Raw genomic sequence first — 23,931 nt, forward strand, 5'->3', positions numbered from 1 at the left:
AAAGTAATTTAACAAACTTGGTTTGGAAGTATATATGAATAAGCTTTAAAAGGGGACCTTATAAAGCTCATTTGCATTCGTAGAAGTCGAGTTACGATCGAAAAAGTTTTGAAAGACACTTATTTTGCAATTTGAAGTTTGCACTAGGCACTAATTTTACATTATCTTGAGTTATAATTGTTGGATTTAAGTTTAGTAAACGCCACTTTATTTGTTTTTTATTGAGAAACAAATTTTATTTGAAACATTTTTATCTCTTATTAGACCAGTAAGGATCTGTGAAAAAATGTCTATTTTTGGATGTGAAAGTTGGCATTCGCATTTTTGCCGATAAAGTTAGGTGACACCTTCAGTAATAATAATTGACTTATGCTCCTTCTCAAATATGCCCGGAACATTAATAAAAAAATTAAAATATTTAAAAATTTCGAAAAACGTCGATTTTTTTCTGTTTCTTTGCTTATAACTTTAAAACGATTCGTTTTGGAACAAAGTCGTAGAGAAATAAAATAAAGATAATTGAATTTTGTATGATATAAGACCGGTCAAAAATGTCTTAACGTATTACCTTTTCTGCAATATAGCAATAAATACAAAATAAGGCTGCAAAATACGCCTGTTGATATTCAATGTTTTTAACCGCTTTAATGGCACTTAGAACCTTAGTAATTCGCTTAGAAAATTCTTTATAATATACTTAATCCGTGTACCAAATTTCATTAAAATCGACTTGATAGATTTTGCATAATAAATTTGCAATCTAAATGTTTTTAAAAAAGTTCAAATTTTTTAAAATCTTTCTGAACTAAAAGTAGACCATTTAGAAGTTGTCTAATTTTTTTACATATAAAGAGGTGCTCTACCTATCTAATACACTTTACAGAATTAAAATTGGATTATTTAAGGGGCCTCAGCAATGTTTTAAACTTATAAACAATTTTTTGGCTTATAAACAAATAGCTTTGTTTAATAATAAAAAAATTAATTTTTAGCAATGCAAATAATTAAAACCGGTATAATTTGCCTTAAACTTTGAAATGCTGTCAGCAGAATTGCTATTTTATTTTTTAATCAAAGTTATTCGCGTTCAAAAATTGCAATTTTTCGAATTTTTGAAAGTTTCACTGCGTTTATCTCGAAAACTATGCATCCTACGAAAAAACTTGTAAGAACATTTTTTGCTTAGAATTACCCAATAAATACAAAAAAAAATGTTTTATTTTGCGAAAAATGGATGTTATGTAATTCCTCAAGTTCTTTGTTTATAACAATCTTATCGACATCCGGATCAACTGTTACCCAAAAAAATCCTTTTCTACGGGTCAAAAAATACATAAAAATCTTGGGTAAGTCCATCTAAATAAAGGAGCCCGTAGCACCCCCTCCTAGCCACAGGACTAATTTGTTTATAAGCCAAAAAATTGTTTATAATTTTAGAACATTGCTGAGGCTGTCTAAACAATCCGATTTCAATTCTGTAAAGTGCATTAGATAGGTGGAGTGCTTCTTTATATGTAAAAAAATTAACAAATCTTTGTATGTTCTAGTTTTTGTTGTCAAGATTTTAAAAAATTTTAATTTTTTAAAAAAAGTTTAGATTGCAAAATTATTATTCAAAATCTAGTAAGTCAATTTTAATGAAATTTGGTGTACGTTTTTAGCACATTACAAAAATTTTCTAAGTGAATTAGGAAGGTTCCAAGTGTAACCTAAGTGATGGAAAATCACTGAATAAAGACTGGCTTGTTTTGCCCCCTTATTTTATATTTATTGCTATTTTGCAGAAAGGGTGATAAATTAAGACATTTTTAACCAATCGCATCTGATAGAAAATTTTATTATATTTGTTTTATTCGTTTACAACTTTGTTCCAAATTAATAGTTTTAAAGTTATAAGCAAAAAAATAGAAAAAAAAAAGAAATTTTTTGAAATTTTTAAATATTTTATTTTTTTTTAATGTTCCGGGCATATTTGAGAAGGAGCGTAAATCAATTATTATTAATGAAGTTATCACCTAACTTTATCCGCAAAAATCTGAATGCCCCCTCTCACATCCACCTAAAAACAGATCCTTACTATCTATATAGTTTATGAGCCAGAGCGTTATAAACAATTTATAAACAATTAAATTGTTTATAACAATTTTTGACCACTCGGATCGAAATCCACCCTCGAAATTCGTAATCAGCAGCCAAAAATCCATTAGTATCCTCCAAAATAATATTACTATTGCACGTTATTGTAAAAGTTATAAAAAAATTTTTGGTCCAAAAATGTATTACATACTTGAGAGTTTCAGTGATTATTTAAACTATTTTTTTTAGAAGACAGTACTAATATAATAATAATGTTTATTAATTTCACAGTACAAGAATTAAATATGTACATTTTAATTTTATATTCTACGTTTTATATTATTGCATTCTACTTTTTAATTTTACATGTTTATCCTGGAAAATAAAGAAACATTTACTCACTACCCGTTAAAACCTATTAGTCGAACACGGGGATAGTGTGTGACAATGTTTAGTTTTTAAATATAGTATGTGAATACTAAATGCCTAGCTACAAACATTCTATTATCTTACATGTATTTATTTAGTTTCTTTTATTTTTTTATATTATACATAAGGGAACTGGGTAAATTTAACAAACCACTCTATTGCAAACATCCTTTTTTTTTATTTTGTTCATTTGTTAAGTCAGATCAAAAATAATGTATGTAGTAGAACTAAACTTTGTTAATTAAGTATATCTAAATTAGTGAGTCTGATAATTTGTGAAGATTCTTCTTATATTGTGTGTCTATTTTTTAGAAACAAAGAAATAACTACGGGAATACCCAACCTGTTATCAGTCAGTCCAGTCCAGCTCAGGCCACTACGCAACAAGTTCTACCTCAACAGTCCCAACCTCAACAGCAACTCCAGTCTCCCACCCAGCTTCAACCACAACCCCATCTGCATCAGCATACCATGCAAATACCCCCACAGCCCCAACCCATTCCTTCATCGCAATTCTTGGATCCTCAACACTACGTGACGGCAATTCCTGTTCAGCAGTTGATTACGAACTTTCCTTCGCCTGGAGTCCTTTCGCCTACGCCAGTAAGTATTTTTTTACTTAAAAAAAAGCCGCATTAAGCGGGGGTTTTTTGGGATGAGAAATCTTAATTCACCACCAAAAATGATGTATTACTAAGAGGTCACTACATACGTCTTTCAGCGCTAATTTACTAGGTTCAATTTTTTTATCACCCACACCACGTAGTTTCTGAATCAAAATTTGTATTCTCTTAATACTTTTACTTAACCCGCCAGTAGTCGCGCGGTGAGATAGAATCTCAATTTTTATGCTTTTTCGCGATAACTTGATGAAGAATTTTGCAATTTTGAAAAAATTTCGTAAGTCCCTCGAGGAAGGGTGTAGTAATGCGTAGGATTTTTTTTTCTTCTTCTTCTTTTTGTGGAATTTGTGGCTTTGGGGAGAGCCAATTAGCTTTAACCCGCGAGTAGTCGCGCCGTTAGATAGAATCTCACATTTCATCCTTTTTCGTAATACAGTAAAACCTGTCAGTAACTGCCACTAAAAATGAAAGAACTATTGGCCGATATAGAAAGGTGGCCGCTATTGCCAGTTTTGTAGTCTACATATAATTGGTTTGGGAAATTTTTAAACTGGCCGTTAGGACAGGTGGCCGATGTTGTCAGGTGGCCGTTAACACAATTTTTACTGTACAGTAAAATTTGTCAGTAACGGCCACTAAAAATGAAAGAACTATTGGCCGATATAGAAAGGTGGACGGTATTGTCAGTTTTTGTAGTCTACATATAATTGGTTTGGGAAATTTTTAAACTGGCCGTTAGGACAGGTGGCCGATGTTGGCAGGTGGCCATTAACACAGGTTTTTTTAATAAAATTGTTAGAAATATATATTTTCAATATAAAAAGTAGATAAAAATAGTACAAAATAAAAATTTGTTTTAAATTCGTATTTTGAGATAGAATCTCACACGCGACTATCGACGTTACAGAAGTGAGCACGACTACTCCCGGGTTAAAAAAGATATACTACATTCATCTCGCTACATTCAACCGTCTTCGAGATAAACACATTTTAAATCTGCGAGGCAACATAATTTTTTGCATAATATCATTGTAGTTACACCCGAAAAATAACTTAAAACCATAAAAATGTACAAAAATGTATCGCAAATTTCTTCAAATGGAATTTGCGATGCAATGACATAAATATGAGAACTGGCACAATTATTGTGGTTTCAAGTTTATTTTTTATTATTTATTATTTTTTATTATTTACTATTTTTATTATTTCGGGTCTAACTACAATGATATTATGCAAAAAATTATGTTGTATCGCAGACTTAAAATCCGTTTATCTCGAAAACAGTTGAGTTTAGCTAGATTAATGCAGTATACCTTTTTAACCCTACGTTAGGCGCGCGGTTATTGCTGACGAGCTTAGTCGCGCGGTCTACGATTGTAGACCAATAGTTTTTTTGTCGTATAATACCGGATTTTGACAAAATTAACAAATTAATGGTTAATACCATGTTTATTTATGTCCGTACTTTGATATTAGATATGTTTTGTTCCTTGGATTTTCTTATTTTGACAGTGGTAAAATTAAAAACGTGGTCATGATTTTTTGGGTCTTTATTCGCAAGTAAATGAAAATGATCACAAATATAAGCTAAATTTAGTAAAAAAAACACAAATATTTTTATCTTTGAACTTCTAGAATGACCAATAGGGATGAATAATGAAGAATAGAACTAAAAATTAAAAAAAGAACAAAACTATTAAATGGTAAAATTGGCACAATTTTAGTCCGTCAAACATTCAGTGCAAATATCCCTGAGATGATCCTTGCATGCAAATTTGTCACATCTTTGGCACGCCGTTCTTGTTGACATACAGAGTGAGTTTTATGTATGGAAACGCTCTTTCTCGAAAACGGCTTTCACGATTTTTATAAATTTTGGTTGGTAGGGGTTTTCTAATACGGCCGATATTATAGTGACAATTACATTGTTGTCAGATCTTTCGTTTTTCTGAAAATCTAATTAACTTTCTTATTTCAAATGGAACACCCTGTATATTTTTTGCGATTTGAAGTCCTTAAGAAATACTGAATATTTTTTATGTTATATTCCCTATGCTTAAAGGCCATAATTTCGGAGTTAATCGTTTTCGAGTGATAAACAATTTAAAACTGAAAAAAAATCAAATAATGACGATTTTTAAGGTTCAAAATCACAAATCAAAAATATTATTTTTGAAACTGCGAAGTACGCGAATTCAAGTTCAAGCCTTATTTTATCCGTCACCAATAAGTAATTTGAGCTTGTTTCATTCTAAAATAGTATTTTTTAGTTGTTAATTCAGCTTCTCTCAATGCGCTTAATTAACAATTATTAAAAAGCAATGTTTTAGAATAAAACGTGCCAAAATTTTTTATAGCAAACTCCTATTTATAAGAAGGGTTTAGCTTGAATTTGAGTACTCCGCAGTTTCAAAAATAATATTTTTTATTTGTGTTTTTGAACCTTGAAAATCGTCGTTATTCGATTTTTTTCAGTTTTAAATTGGTTATAACTCGAAAACTATTAACTTAGACAAAAATTACAGAAGACCTTTTTTGTTCCCAATGATATGATCCAAAGAATGTGAAATAAAATCTACACGGGCCGAATAAAGTGATTTTTATAATTTGTTTAAATATATTTTTTAAATAAATGTAGCAATAACTCCGAAATATGGAATTTATGTGTAGGAAATGTAACATGAAAAATAATCAGTATTTCTTAAGGACTTCAAAACGCAAAAAATATACAGGGTGTTCCATTTGAAATAAGAAAGTTCATTAGATTTCCAGACTAACGGAAGGTCTGACAACAATTTAATTATCATTAGAATATCGGCCGTATTAGAAAACCCCTATCCACCAAAATTTATAAAAATCGTGCAAGCCGTTTCCGAGATAATTGAGCGTTTCCATACATAAAACTCACTCTGTATTGCAAATTCGTGCACAAATACAACATCGACCCACGTAATTTGTTGGAATATTAGGGGGAGGGGGTACGACTTCTTGAACTCCGAGCAGTACGCGAGCTCGTCGTCTAAGTTCTCTTAGCAGGGAAGGTATAGTTGATCCATATTCAATTTGCGGTTTGATTAGTTCCCATGCTAAGTTTTCAATGAAGTCGCTTCTTGAAACTTTTTCATTTATGTTATTAGCTTTATATACACAGCAGGCTACATACACATATTAGCTTTATATACAGGGTGTTTCAGAAAAAGGTAACCCCGTTTCTAGGGTAGGTAAAAAACTGAAAAATAATTGGGGTTTGCTTAGTAAAACATTTTTGTAACGCCATCCGTTTTCAAGATACAGGGCGTTGAAGAAAAAAAAATTTACGCATTTTTGAAAATTGAAAAATTTAAACAAGGTTTAAAAACTTTAATTATTGTTGATTTATCGTCATAAGAATCAATAAATGTCAGATTTCCATGGCACACTTGGATATATACCAAGTGTATATACAAAATAGAGGTATACCTATTAGAACTTTATCATTACTACCAGCATCAATTATTACTGCATAATTTTCAAATCAAAATATTCCGAAAACGGTACACAGTATCGAGTTTTACCAAGAGTACCTTTTTCGTGTAAAATTGAATGATGTTTAAGTTTACTTGAAATTTTGATTAATAATATTATACTCTTAAAAAAGTTATATTGACTAATACTTAGTATGATCCGTGTAACTAGCGCCCTCTATGAGAATCAGATATAAAAACAAATTCATGGGATGTATCAGCTTCCAAAACATATTCGTATAAAATTCCATTACAATGTTGCCAGTAGTTTCGGCAAATTCGTAAAAAATGCGTAATTTTTTTTTCTTCAACGCCCTGTATCTTGAAAACGGATGGCGTTACAAAAATTTTTTACTAAGCAAACCCCAATTATTTTTTAGTTTTTTACCTACCCTAGAGACGGGGTTACCTTTTTTTGAAACACCCTGTATACAACTAAAAACTGGAACGCGCTTAGTCGCGCGGTCTACAGTTGTAGACCAGTGCTCTTTGAATAATGGTAAAAAAATAATCCAAACAGATCGGCGGCGTTTAGCAAACTGAAGAGTAAGTTGGAAGTATAGTATTAGTGACAGCTACTAGGCGAGATAGAGGCGTATGTGCAGTTTTCTGCAATTAGCGACCACTTAAAGGAGAGTGGTCTACGGTTGTAGACCGCGCGACTAACGGAGGGTTAAGTAAAAATATTAAAAGAATAAAAATTTTGATTCAAAAACTACGTGAAGTGGGAGATAAAAAAATTGAACGCAGTAAATGAGCGCTGAAAGACTTATGTAGGGCCATCTGGTTAATACATCATTTTTGCTGACGAATTTAGATTTCCCATCCCAAAAAAACCCCGCTTACCAAATTTTGTGTTGTTATCCCATGTGCATCAGGAAATATTTAAGAATAAATAAAACAATCAGTTATCAAAATCTGTACTTAAGTGTGTGAGCTGTTTTAGTACTTCAATATTTGCGTCGTCTATTGTCAGATTTTGCAATTTTCTTTGCTTTGTATCTTCTTGTATCTCGTTTCCATGTTTGTATTAGGGCTTTAGTTTTATCTACCTTGATGGATACTCTGCTTCATTAATTTCACTCACAACGAATTTTCAGGTTTCATCAATCGTCCTATTAGAGGTAAAACTCACTAAACACTTTTCAAAAAGTGGAGAAAAATCGATTTAAAGTTACAAATTGTTTTTTAAATTCACCTGACTTTAATATTGGATTTTTTTTTAATACAACTTTAAAGAATAAATAAAAACAGATATTTGAAGCCATGTTTCGTCACAGGAACTATAATATAATTAATATTAAATCAATTTTTGTACTTGATGAATTTTTCCATAAACACAATTATTGGATATTAATATCTCATCTGAAGTAAAACTCACTAACTACACTTTATACTTGATGAGTTTTTCCATGAACACAATTATTGGATATTGAGAAGTTAATGAACTTGTCTCCATAAAGTATCATGACGTTGGGATTCAAAATGAAAGAAACAGGTAATAAATAAAATGTTAATAAACAATTAAATAACATACAAAACAGTTGCCCCTATACAAAATCACATGCGATAGAAACAGAAGTACAGGTAATATTATTGTTGAAATATCAACATCCATTTTTCGGCATTTATGACAGCTACTAAAGTCGCCTGCTTAATCGCAAAATAGATTATGTTACCCTTTATGTAGGCTATCCTGTTAAATACAAAAAAATTTAAACTCATATTTCTTTGATCAATCTCCGAACAGATAATGCATACAAATATAATATACCTACAGTTTCAGCAATACAATATTATAACACACAATTCGCCTGCTTAATCGCAAAAATCGATAATAGATTATGTTGCTCTTTATGTAAGCTACCTGCTACAAAGAAATAATTTAAACTCATTGGTTTAATCAATCGCCGAATAGATAATGCATACAAATAAAAATAATACACAGTTATGTTTACTAACGTATTGTTTGAAAGATCATTAAGTACCGATTCGGGACTCCAAATTGTAAGGAAAAATTCACTAAGTACAATAATAGGTTTTAATGAATTTTACCCTGAAACCGAAATTCACAATAAAGCATTCCAGATTGTAAGGAAAAATTCATTAATTGCAATAATAAGTTTTAATGAGTTTTACTCTGAAACCGAAATTCACAATAATGCACTTAGTGAATTATACCATAAATTATCTCAGAAATTAGAAGGGTTAGAGCCCCAGGTGACTTCTCCAGGGATGGGTAGTACCGTATTAAGTTCAAATTGATGAAAATGTCAAAATCTCAAAAAAGTGCACTTAGTGAGTTTTACCTCTAATAGGATGCAGTGAAACATGTTTCATTAATTTCTTACAATTTTAAACATTTTTCTTGATTTTTACGAGTTTAAAACCGATTAAAAAATAATTATTTCATGACATAGCGATTGAAACAGTAATATAGTTAATAATTTTATATTGTGTCCTATATACAGGGTGTCCAGAAACTCTACCGACAAACGAAGACAAGAGATTCCTCAGATAATTTTAAGGTGATTCCACCAAATTTACCTAGTCCAAAAATGCTTTCCAAGGAAACTAGAGCTCTTTGAAGATGACGTCTTGTAAATAGTTTTTCTTAAATACCATCCAGAATGCTTCTGGTTAGAAAAACGAAAATGTGTGTGCGTATTTATCTTTCAGAGATAAAACGATTCCATCCATTACGAATTTCTAGTCTCGGTCATAGGCGTCCGTTTTAGGTAGGGCAACGGTTACTTTTTCAAGTAACCTTTTTGTCTTTAAATTTTAAGCATTTTTGACTCTGAATTATTAAATTGTGAGGTATTCTAGTACTAAAGGATACTCTCGCTTTAAGTCGGTAGGGCACACTGTTTTCAAAAAAATACGATTTGAAAATTTTTTGTCTCTGGAATTTGAAAAAGAAATTAAAAAAATTTTCAAAAAAAAAAGTTTATTTTACCAACTTAAAGCAGGAGTAAGTAACTTTTAGTACTAGAATACCTTATAATTTAATAATCCAGTATCAAAAATGCTTTAAAATTAAAGACAAAAAACTACGCGATGAAATAACAGTTGACACACCCAAAACGGATGCATATGACCAGTAGGTACTACAAATTCACAATTGATGAAATCGATTGATCACTGGATTATAATTAGAAGTGCCTGTTTTCGTTTTTCTAAATAGTTTTTATTTTTAAATTCAGAGAACGACAATTTTTTAAATCGATTTTTCTAGAAAAGGGTGAATCCTATCAACGTATAATAACCGTTGGTCTACCCAAAACGGACGCGTATGACCGGTACTAGAAATTCGCAATAAATGGAATCGATGTATCTCTGTAAGATAAATATCCACACCAATTTTTTTTTTCTAAATAGAAGCGTTCTGGATTTATTTAAGAAAAACTAATTGGAAGACGCCATCTTCAAAGAAGTCTAGCTCCCTTAGGGAAGCATTTTCGTACTAGGTGAATTGAGTTAAATTGTCTTAAAATTACCTGAGGAATCTCCTGCCTTCGTTTGTCGGCAGAGTTTTTGGACACCATATGTAACAAAACCATGATATTGTAAAATATTTATTTATGAAACAGTTCGTGAAGTATGCTTTTTGCGAACGCACGCGATATTTAGAGCCAAGTCAAGTCAAGTCAAGTTAAATTTATTCATCACATGCGACATTATACAAAGTTGTACAAGTATGAGACAAGTCAAAGTTACAGACATATATAATGTACATATTAAAAGTATATAAATTAATAAATACGACAAAACATACTTAAAAGTTATTTGTAGAATATGGCTCTAGCTCACAAATGTATTGATGTACACACCTCCGAAAGTTTGGCTGATGTAAATTCATTCGTATATCTATTGGCAATTTGTTAAAGAAACTTATGGCTGCATAATGTGTGCTACCTTCCAACAAAACAGAACGATGCTGTGGAAGCATAAAGTGATTGTCTCTGAATCTTGTTGAATAAATATGGTTAAATTGAAATTTATTGAATTCATAAATTTTGCAATGTAAATACATTATACACGAAAATATATACAGACCAGGAATTGTAAGAATACTATTTTGTCTAAAGATACCTCTACAAGAATCTCTAAATTTCATTTTATATATTATCCTAATAGCTCTTTTCTGAAGTACGAATATCTGCTCTAATTCAGAGGTACAACCCCAGACTTCAATGCCATATTTGGCTATTGAGTAAAAATGGGCAAAGTATACTGTTTTTAATATTGATGTATTAAAGAGACGTGAAAGAATTCTCAATGCATAACATGCGCTACTTAATCTGGATTTCAAATTAGAAATGTGGTTTGACCATTTAAAATTACTGTCTAACAGGACCCCCAGCAACTTCGTGCAGTCTGTTTTATCTATTGCTGCTTGTATACTGGCTTGATGGTTTAATAAATTATTTGACGTGAAAATCATATACTTTGATTTCTCTTCATTTAAAACTAGTTTGTTGGATAAAAAATAACTGTTGATGGTGGATAGTATCTGTGTAGTTTTATTTTGCAAATTTTGATTGGATGTTGCTGTGACTAGAATGTTGGTATCATCCGCATAACTGATGATGTTAACTCCACTCAGTGAATTAGTTATCAAAGCTATATCATTAATATATACTATAAAAAGTAGAGGACCCAATACACTACCCTGAGGGACACCATAATGGATATCCAACGTGTTTGATTCGTATTTAAGTCCATTAGATGTTATATTTACTTTTTGTCTTCTATTTTCTAGGTAGGAAGTAAACCATTTTAGAACTACACCACGAATACCAATCCCCCAATAGTTTTATTAGCAACAAATTATGATCCAAAGTATCAAAAGCCTTGGACAAATCGAGAAATAAACCACATGCCTTCTCTCGTCTGTCCAAAGCATCCAACACTAAGCTGACGAAATTTGCAAGAGCTGTAGTTGTAGACTTAGAAGATGTAAAACCATGTTGAAAATTATGCAAGACACTATTCTTTTTTAGGAATGCGTTTATTCTAGTATAAACCAGAGTCTCAATTATCTTTGAAAACACAGATAAGAGACTTATGGGACGGTAGTTGTTAAGGTCATCTTTATCACCACTTTTGAATAAAGGGATTACAATAGATAGTTTAAACATACTAGGAAATATTCCTTGTTGAAAAGAGGCATTACAAATATCCGTCAGTGGATCTGCGAAAGCGTGAATGCATTGTTTTAATAACTTAGGGGAAATCTGATCAAAACCACAACTGTGTTTGGATTTAAAACTTCCGACTACACTAGTTATTTCCTGTGGGTTAGTTGGATATAAAAGCATAGAACAACTATTATGGTTTTTTGATGCTGATGTAAACCCACCTATTTTAATAGGATCCAAAGCAGCAAGTAGCTTTGGAGCCATTTCAACAAAATGGTGGTTAAATTTGTCTGCTAAATTATTATTATTATCACCAGGTACTTTTGAGTTGTTTTGTTTCCCGACTGTTAAGTTTACTAAATGCCAAATACATTTTATTTTATTTGATGATTCGTTTAACTGTCTCATGAAGTGACTACTTTTAGCTGCTTTTAATTTAATCGAATATTCTGTCTTTGCCAAATGAAGGACTGGCCTAAAATTACTATTTTGCTGACAGGTCGTTTCTAAAAGTTTTAGCTGATCCCTTAAATTGTACAGTTCCTGCGTAAATCAATTCGAACGTGTACATTTTTTAGGTTTACATTTAAGTAGTGGAAAATGGGACCGAAAGTAATTTTGGATAGTGTTTAAAAAAGCTAATGATTTATCCTCAGCAGAAATTGTATTAAATACCTCTGACCAATTTGTTGACTCAAGGGTTTGAACAAAACGATTTATGTTCCTTTCACTATATGAACGGATGAATATATAGGCATCATTGTCTGTGTTAATGCTACATTGGAACAATTGCGCACGATGATCAGAGATAAAACCTTCCACAACCATTGTTTTTTGTTGGTGATTTATGTTTGTAGCAATATAATCAATTTGAGTTTTACTAGTTGCAGTTACTCTTGTATAATCATTTACAGTTACGGTTAAGCCATAAGAATCTAAAACATTTACCAAGTTCTGCTTACTTAGTGAATTTGATTTGAAATCTATATTAAAATCACCTGTTAATATTATAGCCTTACCTTCGGAGACCAGCACATCAAGTATTAGATCCAGTTTTGACATAAAAACATCAATAGAGCCACGTCCAGGCAGATAAATACACAACACAACACAATTAAAAGGGCAATAGTCTATTTCAACAGCACTCACTTCAAAATTATATTTCTCAGATTGAGAACATATATTAGAACGTTCCTTCCAAACCACACCCTCTTTCACATAGATTGAAGACCCTCCATGTTCCCCTTGGTCACGGCAGAAAGATGAAGCCAGAGAAAATCCATTTATATGGTGTAGTTCTAGTTGTTCTTTAGATATCCAGTGCTCAGTTAAACAGACACATACATTATGTAGACCTTCGCACTGCAGGAAGAACTCTAGTTTCTCAATGCTTGTTGATACACATTGTATATTTTGATGAAGTAAGCCAAAACTTTTTTGATTGATAGTTGAAGCATTTTTACCAACTGTGTCAAAATTAGGAGAATTGAATACTTCTAACTTATCCAATTTAAAACCAGTCTTCTGACTAACACTTGGCATATTTAATAATGTAATATCTGGATCAAAAACTAAGCTTCTTCTGTCTGTTTCTTCTTGTGGTAAAAAAAACGGCTTACAACAGCTCCGTGAGGCCAAACTTCGGGATTCATGGCCTTGTTGAAGTTCCCTGAACATATATTTACTTTGAACGATGAGTAAATTGTTGGATGTTTCGATTGAATCATTTCACATGTTGCTTCAGGAAAATTCACTTTAATTAACTCGGTTAGAGAGTCAGTTGTAGTTTCTTTATTAATTCTTGTAACATGTAGAGTTGAAATTTTTGGAACACCCTTAACCTCATCGCTATTTCTATTGCTACCTACTATAATTTTTCTTCGTCCGTTAAACTGATGTCGCCTACGCCTAATAGTTTTCCATTCTTGATCATTTTCTGCTTCATTTATAGGTATTTCATCGTTAGTAGGTTTTTCGTCCTCTACTAAATTAATGAAATGATCCATTTTTAATCTGCTTTGTTCAAAAAGCAGTCCTTTCGAAATATCTGTTTTTGTTATTGTTTGGGAATTCCCTTGTTTATTTACGTCAGGTTTTTTCTGAGTAATTACCAGTTCACTTTTTGCTGCTCTGCCCATAAAGTTTTGTTTGTGTTCTTCTTTCTTTTTTTCGGCAATATTTAAATTGGTCTTATAATGTGTTTTGGAGTTCGCAATAGTACTAGTAGATGGCGTTGTATGTATCTTTGGTGAATCTGAATTCTCTTTTAATTGTTTTAGGAGAAAAATTAGATCTTCTTGTTCTTGGCACCTTTTTTCTAGATGATATGTAAGTTTACTTACAGCGTCAAGTTCCTTTTTAATGGTAATGGTCCTGTCTGATAACGTGTCACAGTGAGAACAGGTTATGGTATCTACCAAATCACAAGATTTATTGTCGCTCTTGCTGTTTATAAATTCACCAATTTTATTTATATAGGTAATCACTCGTGGATTTGCAACATTCACTGGTACTTTTAACGTCACAATTATGTCGATTAGTTCATTTTTCTTTAATTTATTTAACTCAGTCGTTAACGTGGTTGTATCACGCGCCGCCATCTTTTCAATCTTTTCGAGCACGAGCGACAACAAAGCGAGTGCTATACATCGCGTAAGTTCGCAAAAAGTACTTCACGCACAGTTTAATACAATATTTTATCTACGATAAACAAATATAAAAACTGTAACTCTTCGTCACTGGAATTCATTTCTATTCTACAATTTCTAGAACTTTGACATTTAAAAATCCTAACTACTTTCAAACCACAAAACTGTCAAACATTTTGTTGTAAGTCATTGCTCATATTGTCATCACCATGACAACGCGAAAGTTAAGGATATTTTTGATTATATGAAAGTGTGCCAAAAAACCCATTGAAAGTGTGAAAAGTAAATCCCATTTAAAATACATTGTTACTTCACGCACACTTTAAACCCTTCACGCACTGCTATCTATAATGACAGTTTTCACAAACTAAAAAGTTATACATAATATGACATAGAGTAGATAAAGTACTTTTATCTACTCTATCTCTAATTATGTATAAGTTTCTAGTTTGTGAAAACTGTCATTATAGATAACAGTGCGTGAAGGATTTAAAGTGTGCGTGAAGTAACAATGTATTTTAAATGGGATTTACTTTTTCGCACTGTTTTTTGGCACATTTTCATATAATAAAATATCTTTAACTTTCGCGTTGTCATGTTGATGGCATGTGAGCAATAAATTACAACAAAAGTTTTGACAGTTTTGTGGTTTGAAAGAAGTTAGAATTTTTAAATGTCAAAGTTCTAAAAATTGTAGAATAGAAATGAATTCCAGTGACGAAGAGTTACAGTTTTTTTATTTGTTTATCGTACATACAATATTGTATGAAACTGTGCGTAAAGTATTTTTTGCGAACTTACAATCGCTCCGCTGTCGCTCGTGCTATAAACATCGCGTGCGTTCGCAAAAAGCATACTTCATGAACTGTTTCATAAATATAAATAACTATTTTATAAAATATTAACTTTTTTATTGTTGCACTAAACTTATGTCAAATATTTATCTCCATACCTCATATCCAATATGGTCTAGTGGCTAGGATACCTAGCTTTCATCCAGGAGGCTCGGGTTTGATTCCCGGCATCGAAAACCCTTTTTTTTTAAATTGACATTTTAATTTGAAAAATTCTTGTTTTTATAATACTTTTTTTATTGCGACCTAAAAATAATATAAACGTGGTATTGTAAAAAGTTATTTTTTTATAAAAGTGGAACTATTTTAATAGCTTAATCTTATTAGATTATATTAATATGTATTGTATCATGAATGGATAAATTAAATAAATAAAAAATCTATAAAAATATATAAAAATTATATAGTCCTGTCGCCAGAGGGTACAACGGCCTCCTTAATTCAGATGGACTTACCCAAGTTTTTTATGTATTTTGTCGATATGTCGATAAGATTGTTATAAACAAAGAACTTGAGGAATTACATAACAGCGATTTTTCGCAAATCAAAACATTTTTTTGTATTTTTTGGTCAATTCTCAGCAAAAAATGTTCTTGCAAGTTTTTTCGTAGGATGCATAGTCTTCGAGATAAACGCGGTTGAACTTTCATAAAATCGAAAAAGTGCAATTTTTGAACCCTAATAACTTTTGATTTAAATATAATATAGCAATTCTGCTTACTGCATTTGAAAGTTCAAGTCAAATTCTATCGGCTTTGATTATTTGCATTGCTAAAAATTAATTTTTTTATTGGTAAACAAAGCTATAAACACATAGTGTTTCTCGTGCCCAATGCATGCGTTTTAATGTACGTAATCTACGTAGAAATTGTCTGCATGCGCGCCTACTCGTTCGATTCCAAATGAGAAATGCATTGAAAACATCATTCAAGCACTATCTGTTTGTAACTTTGTTTAACAATAAAAAAGTTAATTTGTAGCAATGAATATAATCAAAACCAATAGAATTTGACTTGAACTTTCAAATGCGGTAAGCAGAATTATTGCTATTTTATTTTTCAACCAAAAGTTATTCGGGTTCAAAAATTGCAATTTTTCGAATTTTTGAGAGTTCAGCCGCGTTTATGTCGTAAACTATGCATCCTACGAAAAAACTTGTAAAAACATTTTTTGCTAAGAATGGCCCAAAAAATACAGCAAAATGTTTTGTTTTGCGAAAAATCGCTGTTATGTGATTCCTCAAGTTCTTCGTTTATAACAATCTTATCGACATCCGGATCAACTGTTACCCAAAAAATTCGTGTTCTACGGGTCAAAATACATAAAAAGGACTTGGGTAAGTCCATCTGAATTAAGGGGGCCTTTGTACCCCCACTGGCGACAGGACTAATAAAAAATTAGCTAACTACCTATGTATTTTCCTATTTAGGTGGAAAATCTGGTAATGTCTGCGTCACCTTCGCAACTGCAGGCAGACCTTCAGAGGAAACATGCAGAACTGCAAGTAATGATTGGACAACAACAACAGGAGCTGAGGAGGGTATCAGAACAACTCCTTATGGCACGGTTAGGATTATTACCTGGTAGTCAGCCACAAGTGGTTAGTAACAGTAGTTTAATATAGATTATACGCTCTGAGCTTCGCTGGTATCGCTCCTAGCGGATTAGTAATGCAACTTTCACCGGTAATTTTTAAATTCATTATTTAATTGTTATCGCTTAATATTTACAACGTAAAAAAGTAATTAAATTGTAATCGATTTTTTTAAGATTTTGCTAATCATTTTGACGTTCTATTGATGAAATATTAATTTCTTACTTCGGATACTTCCACAATTATCGTGTAGATGGCGCGAAGATTAATAGATTAATTTATAATTACATATTACGGAACATTAAAAAAACTTAAATTCAGTATTTAAAACGTAAGTATATTTAAGGTAAAAATATATACCACAACTTTGACCAACTAATATTTTTTATAATTAATATTTTTAATTTTAATTTTAAATTAATCACTTTGACATTTATGTCAAATTTCCAGTAAACGTTTACAGACTTGTCACTACTGGCGCTCGCGAATTTTTAAATATCCCCTCTACGTACGAGCTCACAGCGTATAGACTGTGTGGAATTGAGTGTGTAAAATATGATAGCCAGCAGAAGTTTCTATCTATGAACAAAGTCATATTAGGCTTTGAAATCTAATAATATGTTGTGGATGTCGACACCAAACTCATGTAGCTTTTTCAATAATCTTGTAACAGGATTTTACTCATTATTCAGATCTTTTAAAAATCTTAAATTAATCCATTAGATATTTATTTATTAAACAATAAATATCAAGCACACGTTTTAATTTCGCAAGTAGAACAGCGTAGGTGAAGTAAATAACTCACGCATGTATGGTTCTTTTCATGAGCATTTTTCAGTGCGTCACAGTTTTTCGATTTCTCTCTAACGGATTAAATTGTATGTGACAGAAAAAAAACGCACAAACAAATCAAAGAAAATACCATTTTATAAATGCAATAAACAAAATTGGTTTTATTTTTATATCAAATTGCAAATAAAATGTGACAACTGTCAGATTTAACTAAAATGTCATGTTAGAATAAATGTCATAAATGTGTATTTATCACGGACTAACCTTTTTTTCTATCATTTGTGACGCACTGAAAAATGCTCATGAAAAGAACCATAGTTTTTAGACATCAGCAAGTTTGTTTATGATATAACGATAAACTTGACACAGTAATGAAAAAACATAGACAAACATATTACATATTTATATAGCGACACAGAATACACCAACAGCAAGAAGCGACAACTTGGTCGGTTCCTAAGATGTTAGCATAATATGGTTAGCATGTACAATGTACAGCTGGTTCCAAAAAAAAACTGATACGACTCTTAAAGCGTATTTTGTAGAAAATTGAGCAGTGTACTTTCTTCTTCTTCTTTTTTTTTGTTTTTGGTCTCGCTGCAAGGCAATTACCAGCACGATTTATAGGCGATCTTGATGTAGTCTGGCTCTAAGACATATCAAAATCGCTGACTATGTTTTTGTAAAAAGCTTTTGATGGGGTGTGATTCAATGAATATGAGTTTAATTATATTTGGGGCCGGTTGTTCGAACGCTAATCAACAATGATTACTATCAAATATTTAATTACTGTCACAACTGTCAATGTCAACTTTGGTTGGGTTGCTGAAAACGTAATTGATTATAATTATGAGATTAGTTAATCAATTAACATAACAATTATTAACGTAATTGATTAACTAATTTCATAATTGTAATCAATAATTATGTTTTCAGCAACCCAATCAAAGTTGACATTGACAGTTGTGACAGCAATTAAATATTTGATAATGATCATTTTTGATTAACGTTCGAACAACCGGCCCTAAATTTACTATATTTTGAAGGAAAAATACTTATTATTTACATACTGTCACTGTCACTGCCAAATCTTAAAATTTGTCAGAAAACTTCAACCTCACAAAATGGCTGTTTGTTTGTTTATTTTATTATTTGTCTGTCATAATAAATATAATATAATGTCAGACCAATCATACACTGCTCAAAATGATTAAATCTTACTTAATAGTCGTATCAGTTTTTTTAGGAACCAGCTGTACTTAATTTTAGTATTCATTTGACAGTTACGTAAATAGTACAGTGAGAAAAGTCTCACTTATTTCTGGCTTTTATCACAAAAATTATAATAGTTGCAGTGACAAAAAAGTTGCATGCAGGGCCGGCTTGGTACGGTAAAATATTTATAATTTGCCAAAGGGATCATAAATTTAAGACAGAATTAGAATAAAAAATTATTATGTACCTATGTCTTTGTACTTACTATCTTATGATTACAACAAAACTCGTGTCGCTATATTGCAGGATTACTATTATGTATACATAACAAACTTCTCTACTTTTCTATCGCTAAAAAAAGTACATATAAAACATTTTACATAATGTATAAGATATTTCGACAGCATTGCTACATACCTTTTCTTATTTTTTGGGATTGAAAATAGGCTTAAATCACCTCCGCTTTTTGTGCGACAGGCACGATATATACAAGAATACCTTCCTTTGTTCCTATATATTTCAACAATAAATGAACCACTACATACACCACACACAAATAAAACATAAACTTTGATAAAATCTAGATATAAAGTCTAAAAACTAAATATAAACGTATATAAAAAATAACAGATACAAAAACTAACGCCGATTCTGTACAATTACAAAAGTCACTGTCACCAAAGCTCTTTGACTTTGACATTAAAACATATGTAACATATTTTGTTTAAAAAGTGTGGTTCATGAAAATCGCTATTGTGTCGCTTTTTGTTGTTGGTGTATTCTGTGATAACGATGTAGGTAAAGAATTTAGTCCTTGGTTAAAATAATTTTTATAGTTTTAAAATACAAGAAAAGATACAGGCAATAATATCAGACTCAAAATTATACAGTCCAGTCGGGTTAGCATTTTTTGATCTTGCATGCCGAGCTACTCAAGCAAGATTCTATTTTTCTTTAGTGGGTCAATAGTAGTGTAAATTTAAAATCGAGAATGAATTCCACTGTTGTGTTAGCCGCCATCTTGATTTTAAAGGAGAACCTTTTTTGCTCAAAATCTCCGCCATTTTTAACTTTTTGACAAAAAGTGTAACGACTGAAATTGATGAAAATTTGATTTCCTGTAATTTCTTTTATTATAAATTTTTTTGTGCCGTCGATATTTTCCAAGTTATGGGGGAAATAGTGACAGTTAGAGCATAATTATTGAATTATCTCGTTTCGTTTATTATTAGTTTTAAAACAAAATGGTGCCTATACAAAAATGGAGATAATTAAATTTTATACAATTTTGATGTTTTATTTTTTTTTTTTTGCTAAAATCAATATTTCAGGTAGTACGTATGCGGTAAAAGCGCGAGCATAGGACCTGATTGGTTTGATAGCAGTGGTTTTTGTTCAATATCTCCGCCATTTTCAACTTTTCGACAAAAATATTAGGAACTGAAATTGTTCCAAATAAATCGTGTTTACAATAATTATTACAATTTTTTTAACCATTTCTTTCGTACGGCCAATATTTTCCGAGTTAAGTGGACTTACAGTAGACGCCTATATTTTTGAATTACATACATTCTTCTTTTTTTTTGTCAATTAATTTAATTAAAAAAAATTTTTGGACACGCTGTAAAATAATTATGATAATGTTTATATTACTGAATAGAGAATTGAATACACTTTCAAATGAGCTACAACACGACCCCTATTCCGTATTTAAAAATTAGGTGTTGTGGACTCTTTCCTTTGGCCCACCCTGTATGTCTGTTTAATAAGTTTATTATGAAACAGTACATTATAATAATTATATTTCCAGCAACCGCCTATATCCTACCAAGCAAACAATCCTGGGATCGTCAGTAGCACCACAACGACAATTCAACGATTACCTCCGATGCAAGGACCTGCTTCCGTGATAGTACCCGTTTCGGTGCCGATATCGTTGCATCAACATCAGCATCAACAGACTTTAATGTACAGTACGCCTGATTCGAACACTCAATCGAAGTGATATCTTTAGACGAAGTGGTTTAGTTTAGTAGTGTACAAGCGTGATCATGGTGGCTTGGCGGCCAAAAAGCATTTTTGAATATTGGACATCTAGTAATGTCTTTATATTTTATTGAAAATTTACATTAAGAGAAATAATTTAAAAAGCTCACAATTAATATATTCTATCATGGACGATCGGTTTCCGATACTATAATTTTATGCATCTTTCAATCAACTAGACAGTCTAGACAGCACTCTAATACTGGTTACTGATTTATTCCAATTTCAGCACTTAATTTTGCCGTACCGGCGACCTGAGGATGCATAGTAAATTATAGTATGCGAAATAAGCCACAATTTTACCAAAAAAATGATTTTATTAACGTTTCGACGCCCTAGTCAAAATACAAAATAATACTAGATTAAACAAAAACGTTGTTGCTTAGCAAAAAATTCTTCTAATAATTTATTTAATCTGACTCATTTATATTGGCAATTCAGACGTATGTTATACATTTTAAAGTAGAAGACTTTAAAATGATATCGCCAATATTTATGAGTTGCGTTCCTGGGACGACTTTACTAAAAGATAGTTCATTCGATTACATGAAATTAATCCCAACTCAAGAATATCCGTCACAAAAAATCATAGCATGTGATCTGTCTTTAAAAAGACAACCAAATGCAACGATGACAGTAAAATTCTCGCGTTAGAGATTCCATAGTAAATCACGAGGGAAAACCAGGAAAAAACCGCGTGATACTATCCCGACATCGTAAGGTTTTGGTCTTACATTTAATTTACTTTCTTTTAAAATATTATTAGTATGGTATAACTAGACCCAAACCCAGACATGCAAAGTGAAAGTTATCCTCTAACACCACAATGTTGTAGTTCTATATGGTCCACATAATGTTCAGAAAAAAGTCACACTATTTTGAGCGTCGGGTTTGGGGGGAGAGGGAGGAGAAATCGATAAATTCGTAGTTTTTTACGTTTTTCGTCAATATTTCTTAAACTATGCGGTTTAGTATGAACAAGCTTCTACACAAAAATGTCCTACATTAAATTTGAAATAAAAAAAGTCCCATGCATAATCCTTCTAAAATGAACTGTTCTTGACCTAACCAAAGTTAGGGAGGTAGTTTAGTATAATTGGTCCAAAAAAGGCCTAACCCATACATCCAAAGTAAAAGTTTCGCCTTAACACCAAATTGTTCTATATGGTCCACATATTGTTCAGTAAAAAGTTACACCATTTTGAGCGTCCGGTTTGTAGAATATTTTTGTATAGAACATTGTTTACGCCAAAGCATAGTTTTAGAAATATTGACGAAGAACGTAAAAAAAACTACTAATTTACCTACTTTTCCTTCATCTCCCCCCAAACCGGACTCTCAAAATGGTCTAACTTTTTACTGAAAAATATTTGGACCATATAGAACAATTTGGTGTTGGAGGAAAACTTTTACTTTGGATGTCTGGGTTAGTCCTTTTTTTTGGACCAATTATACTATACTACCTCCGTAACTTTGGAACCGTTCATTTTAGAAGGATCATGCATAAAACTTTTCTTATTTAAAATTTAATGTAGAACATTTTTGTATAGGAGGTTACGAAACGTAAAAAACTACGAATTTGCCGATTTCTCCCCCTTTCCCCCCCCCCCCCCCAAACCCGACGCTCAAAAAATGGTGTGACTTTTTTCTGAACATTAGAAATATGGACTATATAGAACAATTTGGTGTTGGAGGATAACTTTCACTTTGGATGTCTGGGTTATGCCATCTTTTGGATCAATTGTATCATACAATATAGAACACTTTAATTTAATCACTTATTATCTACCATGTAAAAAAGGCAATAGAGTCATTTATTATAAAATTATTGTATACAAATATTGTTCTTAATCGAATAAATCCTTAGTTTTAGGACTTGTTGAAGGATAAAAAGTAAAATAAATCAAAAATGCTATTTGGCTAACGGCTAAATATAGCTCACGAATATTCTTCTTATTTAATTGTACAAATTTAAATAATTAATTATAGAAACTAGTTGAATATTTTGTATATATTAGGAAATAATATAACTATGAAATGATGTATCATCTTTTGTAGCTTTTTTATTTATTTGAGATTTTGTAATATAAAAAGTCCGATATAGAGCTGAAGCACTCATACAGTGCTTTATAGTTATTTTTATAAACAAATGCGTAAAGAGAAAAGGTTTTTGTTTCTAGAATATTATGCACATTTATATTCTTATAAATTTTAATTTGAGCCATCAAGAACAAAAATATTTTTCTATGGATGCTATACAATGTGCAACTTCTCTCACTACTTACCTATATTCAAAACGAAAAATTTCTCACGCAGTGAGCAAAGTAGACCATTACAGTGAGAATTAAATTTTCTTACTGGTTCACCGCCGATTTTCCATGCATATGATAGCCGTTACCGTGGTAACATGCACAATACAAACTCAATTAATGTTGTTTAACAAAATGTGTTGAAGCAAAACTTACCAGGAATTACCTTTCAAAACTGTTCAAAAATAACTGTAAATTATAAATTTAAATAAATAAAGTGTTAAAACAAAATCAATGGGAAAGTCCCAGTAGCCGGCTGTATACCATAATTCAAAATCATACAGAACAAGTAGTAACTTCGTTTGTACATATAATGGTATAAAAAGTTTATTGAAAAAGTATTAAAAAGTCATCCAAAGGGATTCGCAAAACGTTTTCAATCTAGATCAGATCATCTTCAGTGCCTAGAACGAAGTATTTCCAGATTAGAATGAATGCAAAAGGTTAAAATTATGACTAGTTAAAGAAAAATGTGGAATATACTTACGTTCTGCTTAGTACATGAAACTAGCAACCTTGTAGAATAGGTGACATCGAGAAATATGATTTACATTTTTAAAAGATGATGTTAGTAGCGACTCTAAGTCGATGTTAAGCGATAAATTTAAGAGTGCTCGTTTCCCTTTGAGCACTCTTAAATTTATCGCTTAACATAGACTTAGAGTCGCTACTAACATCATCTTTTAAAAATGTAAATC

The 23,931-nt window shown here is 31.4% G+C and overlaps 1 protein-coding gene across 3 annotated transcripts in view; it reads left to right on the forward strand.

Moving 5' to 3' along the window:
• The window catches only part of LOC126891733 (circadian locomoter output cycles protein kaput), a 248,755-nt gene extending 225,113 nt beyond the window's left edge, over window positions 1-23,642 (forward strand). For all 3 annotated transcript variants that reach the window (XM_050661008.1, XM_050661009.1, XM_050661011.1), the window contains exons 10-12: window positions 2,818-3,108; window positions 16,707-16,877; window positions 20,689-23,642. In XM_050661008.1, coding sequence (XP_050516965.1) covers window positions 2,818-3,108; window positions 16,707-16,877; window positions 20,689-20,883 — 657 coding nt within the window. In that variant the 3' untranslated portion in view covers window positions 20,884-23,642. The remainder of the gene's footprint in view (window positions 1-2,817; window positions 3,109-16,706; window positions 16,878-20,688) is intronic.
• The last annotated feature ends 289 nt before the right edge of the window (window positions 23,643-23,931 follow it).

The sequence above is a fragment of the Diabrotica virgifera genome, chromosome 9 (assembly GCF_917563875.1).
Source record: "Diabrotica virgifera virgifera chromosome 9, PGI_DIABVI_V3a".
NCBI classification, from domain to species: Eukaryota; Metazoa; Arthropoda; class Insecta; order Coleoptera; family Chrysomelidae; genus Diabrotica; species Diabrotica virgifera.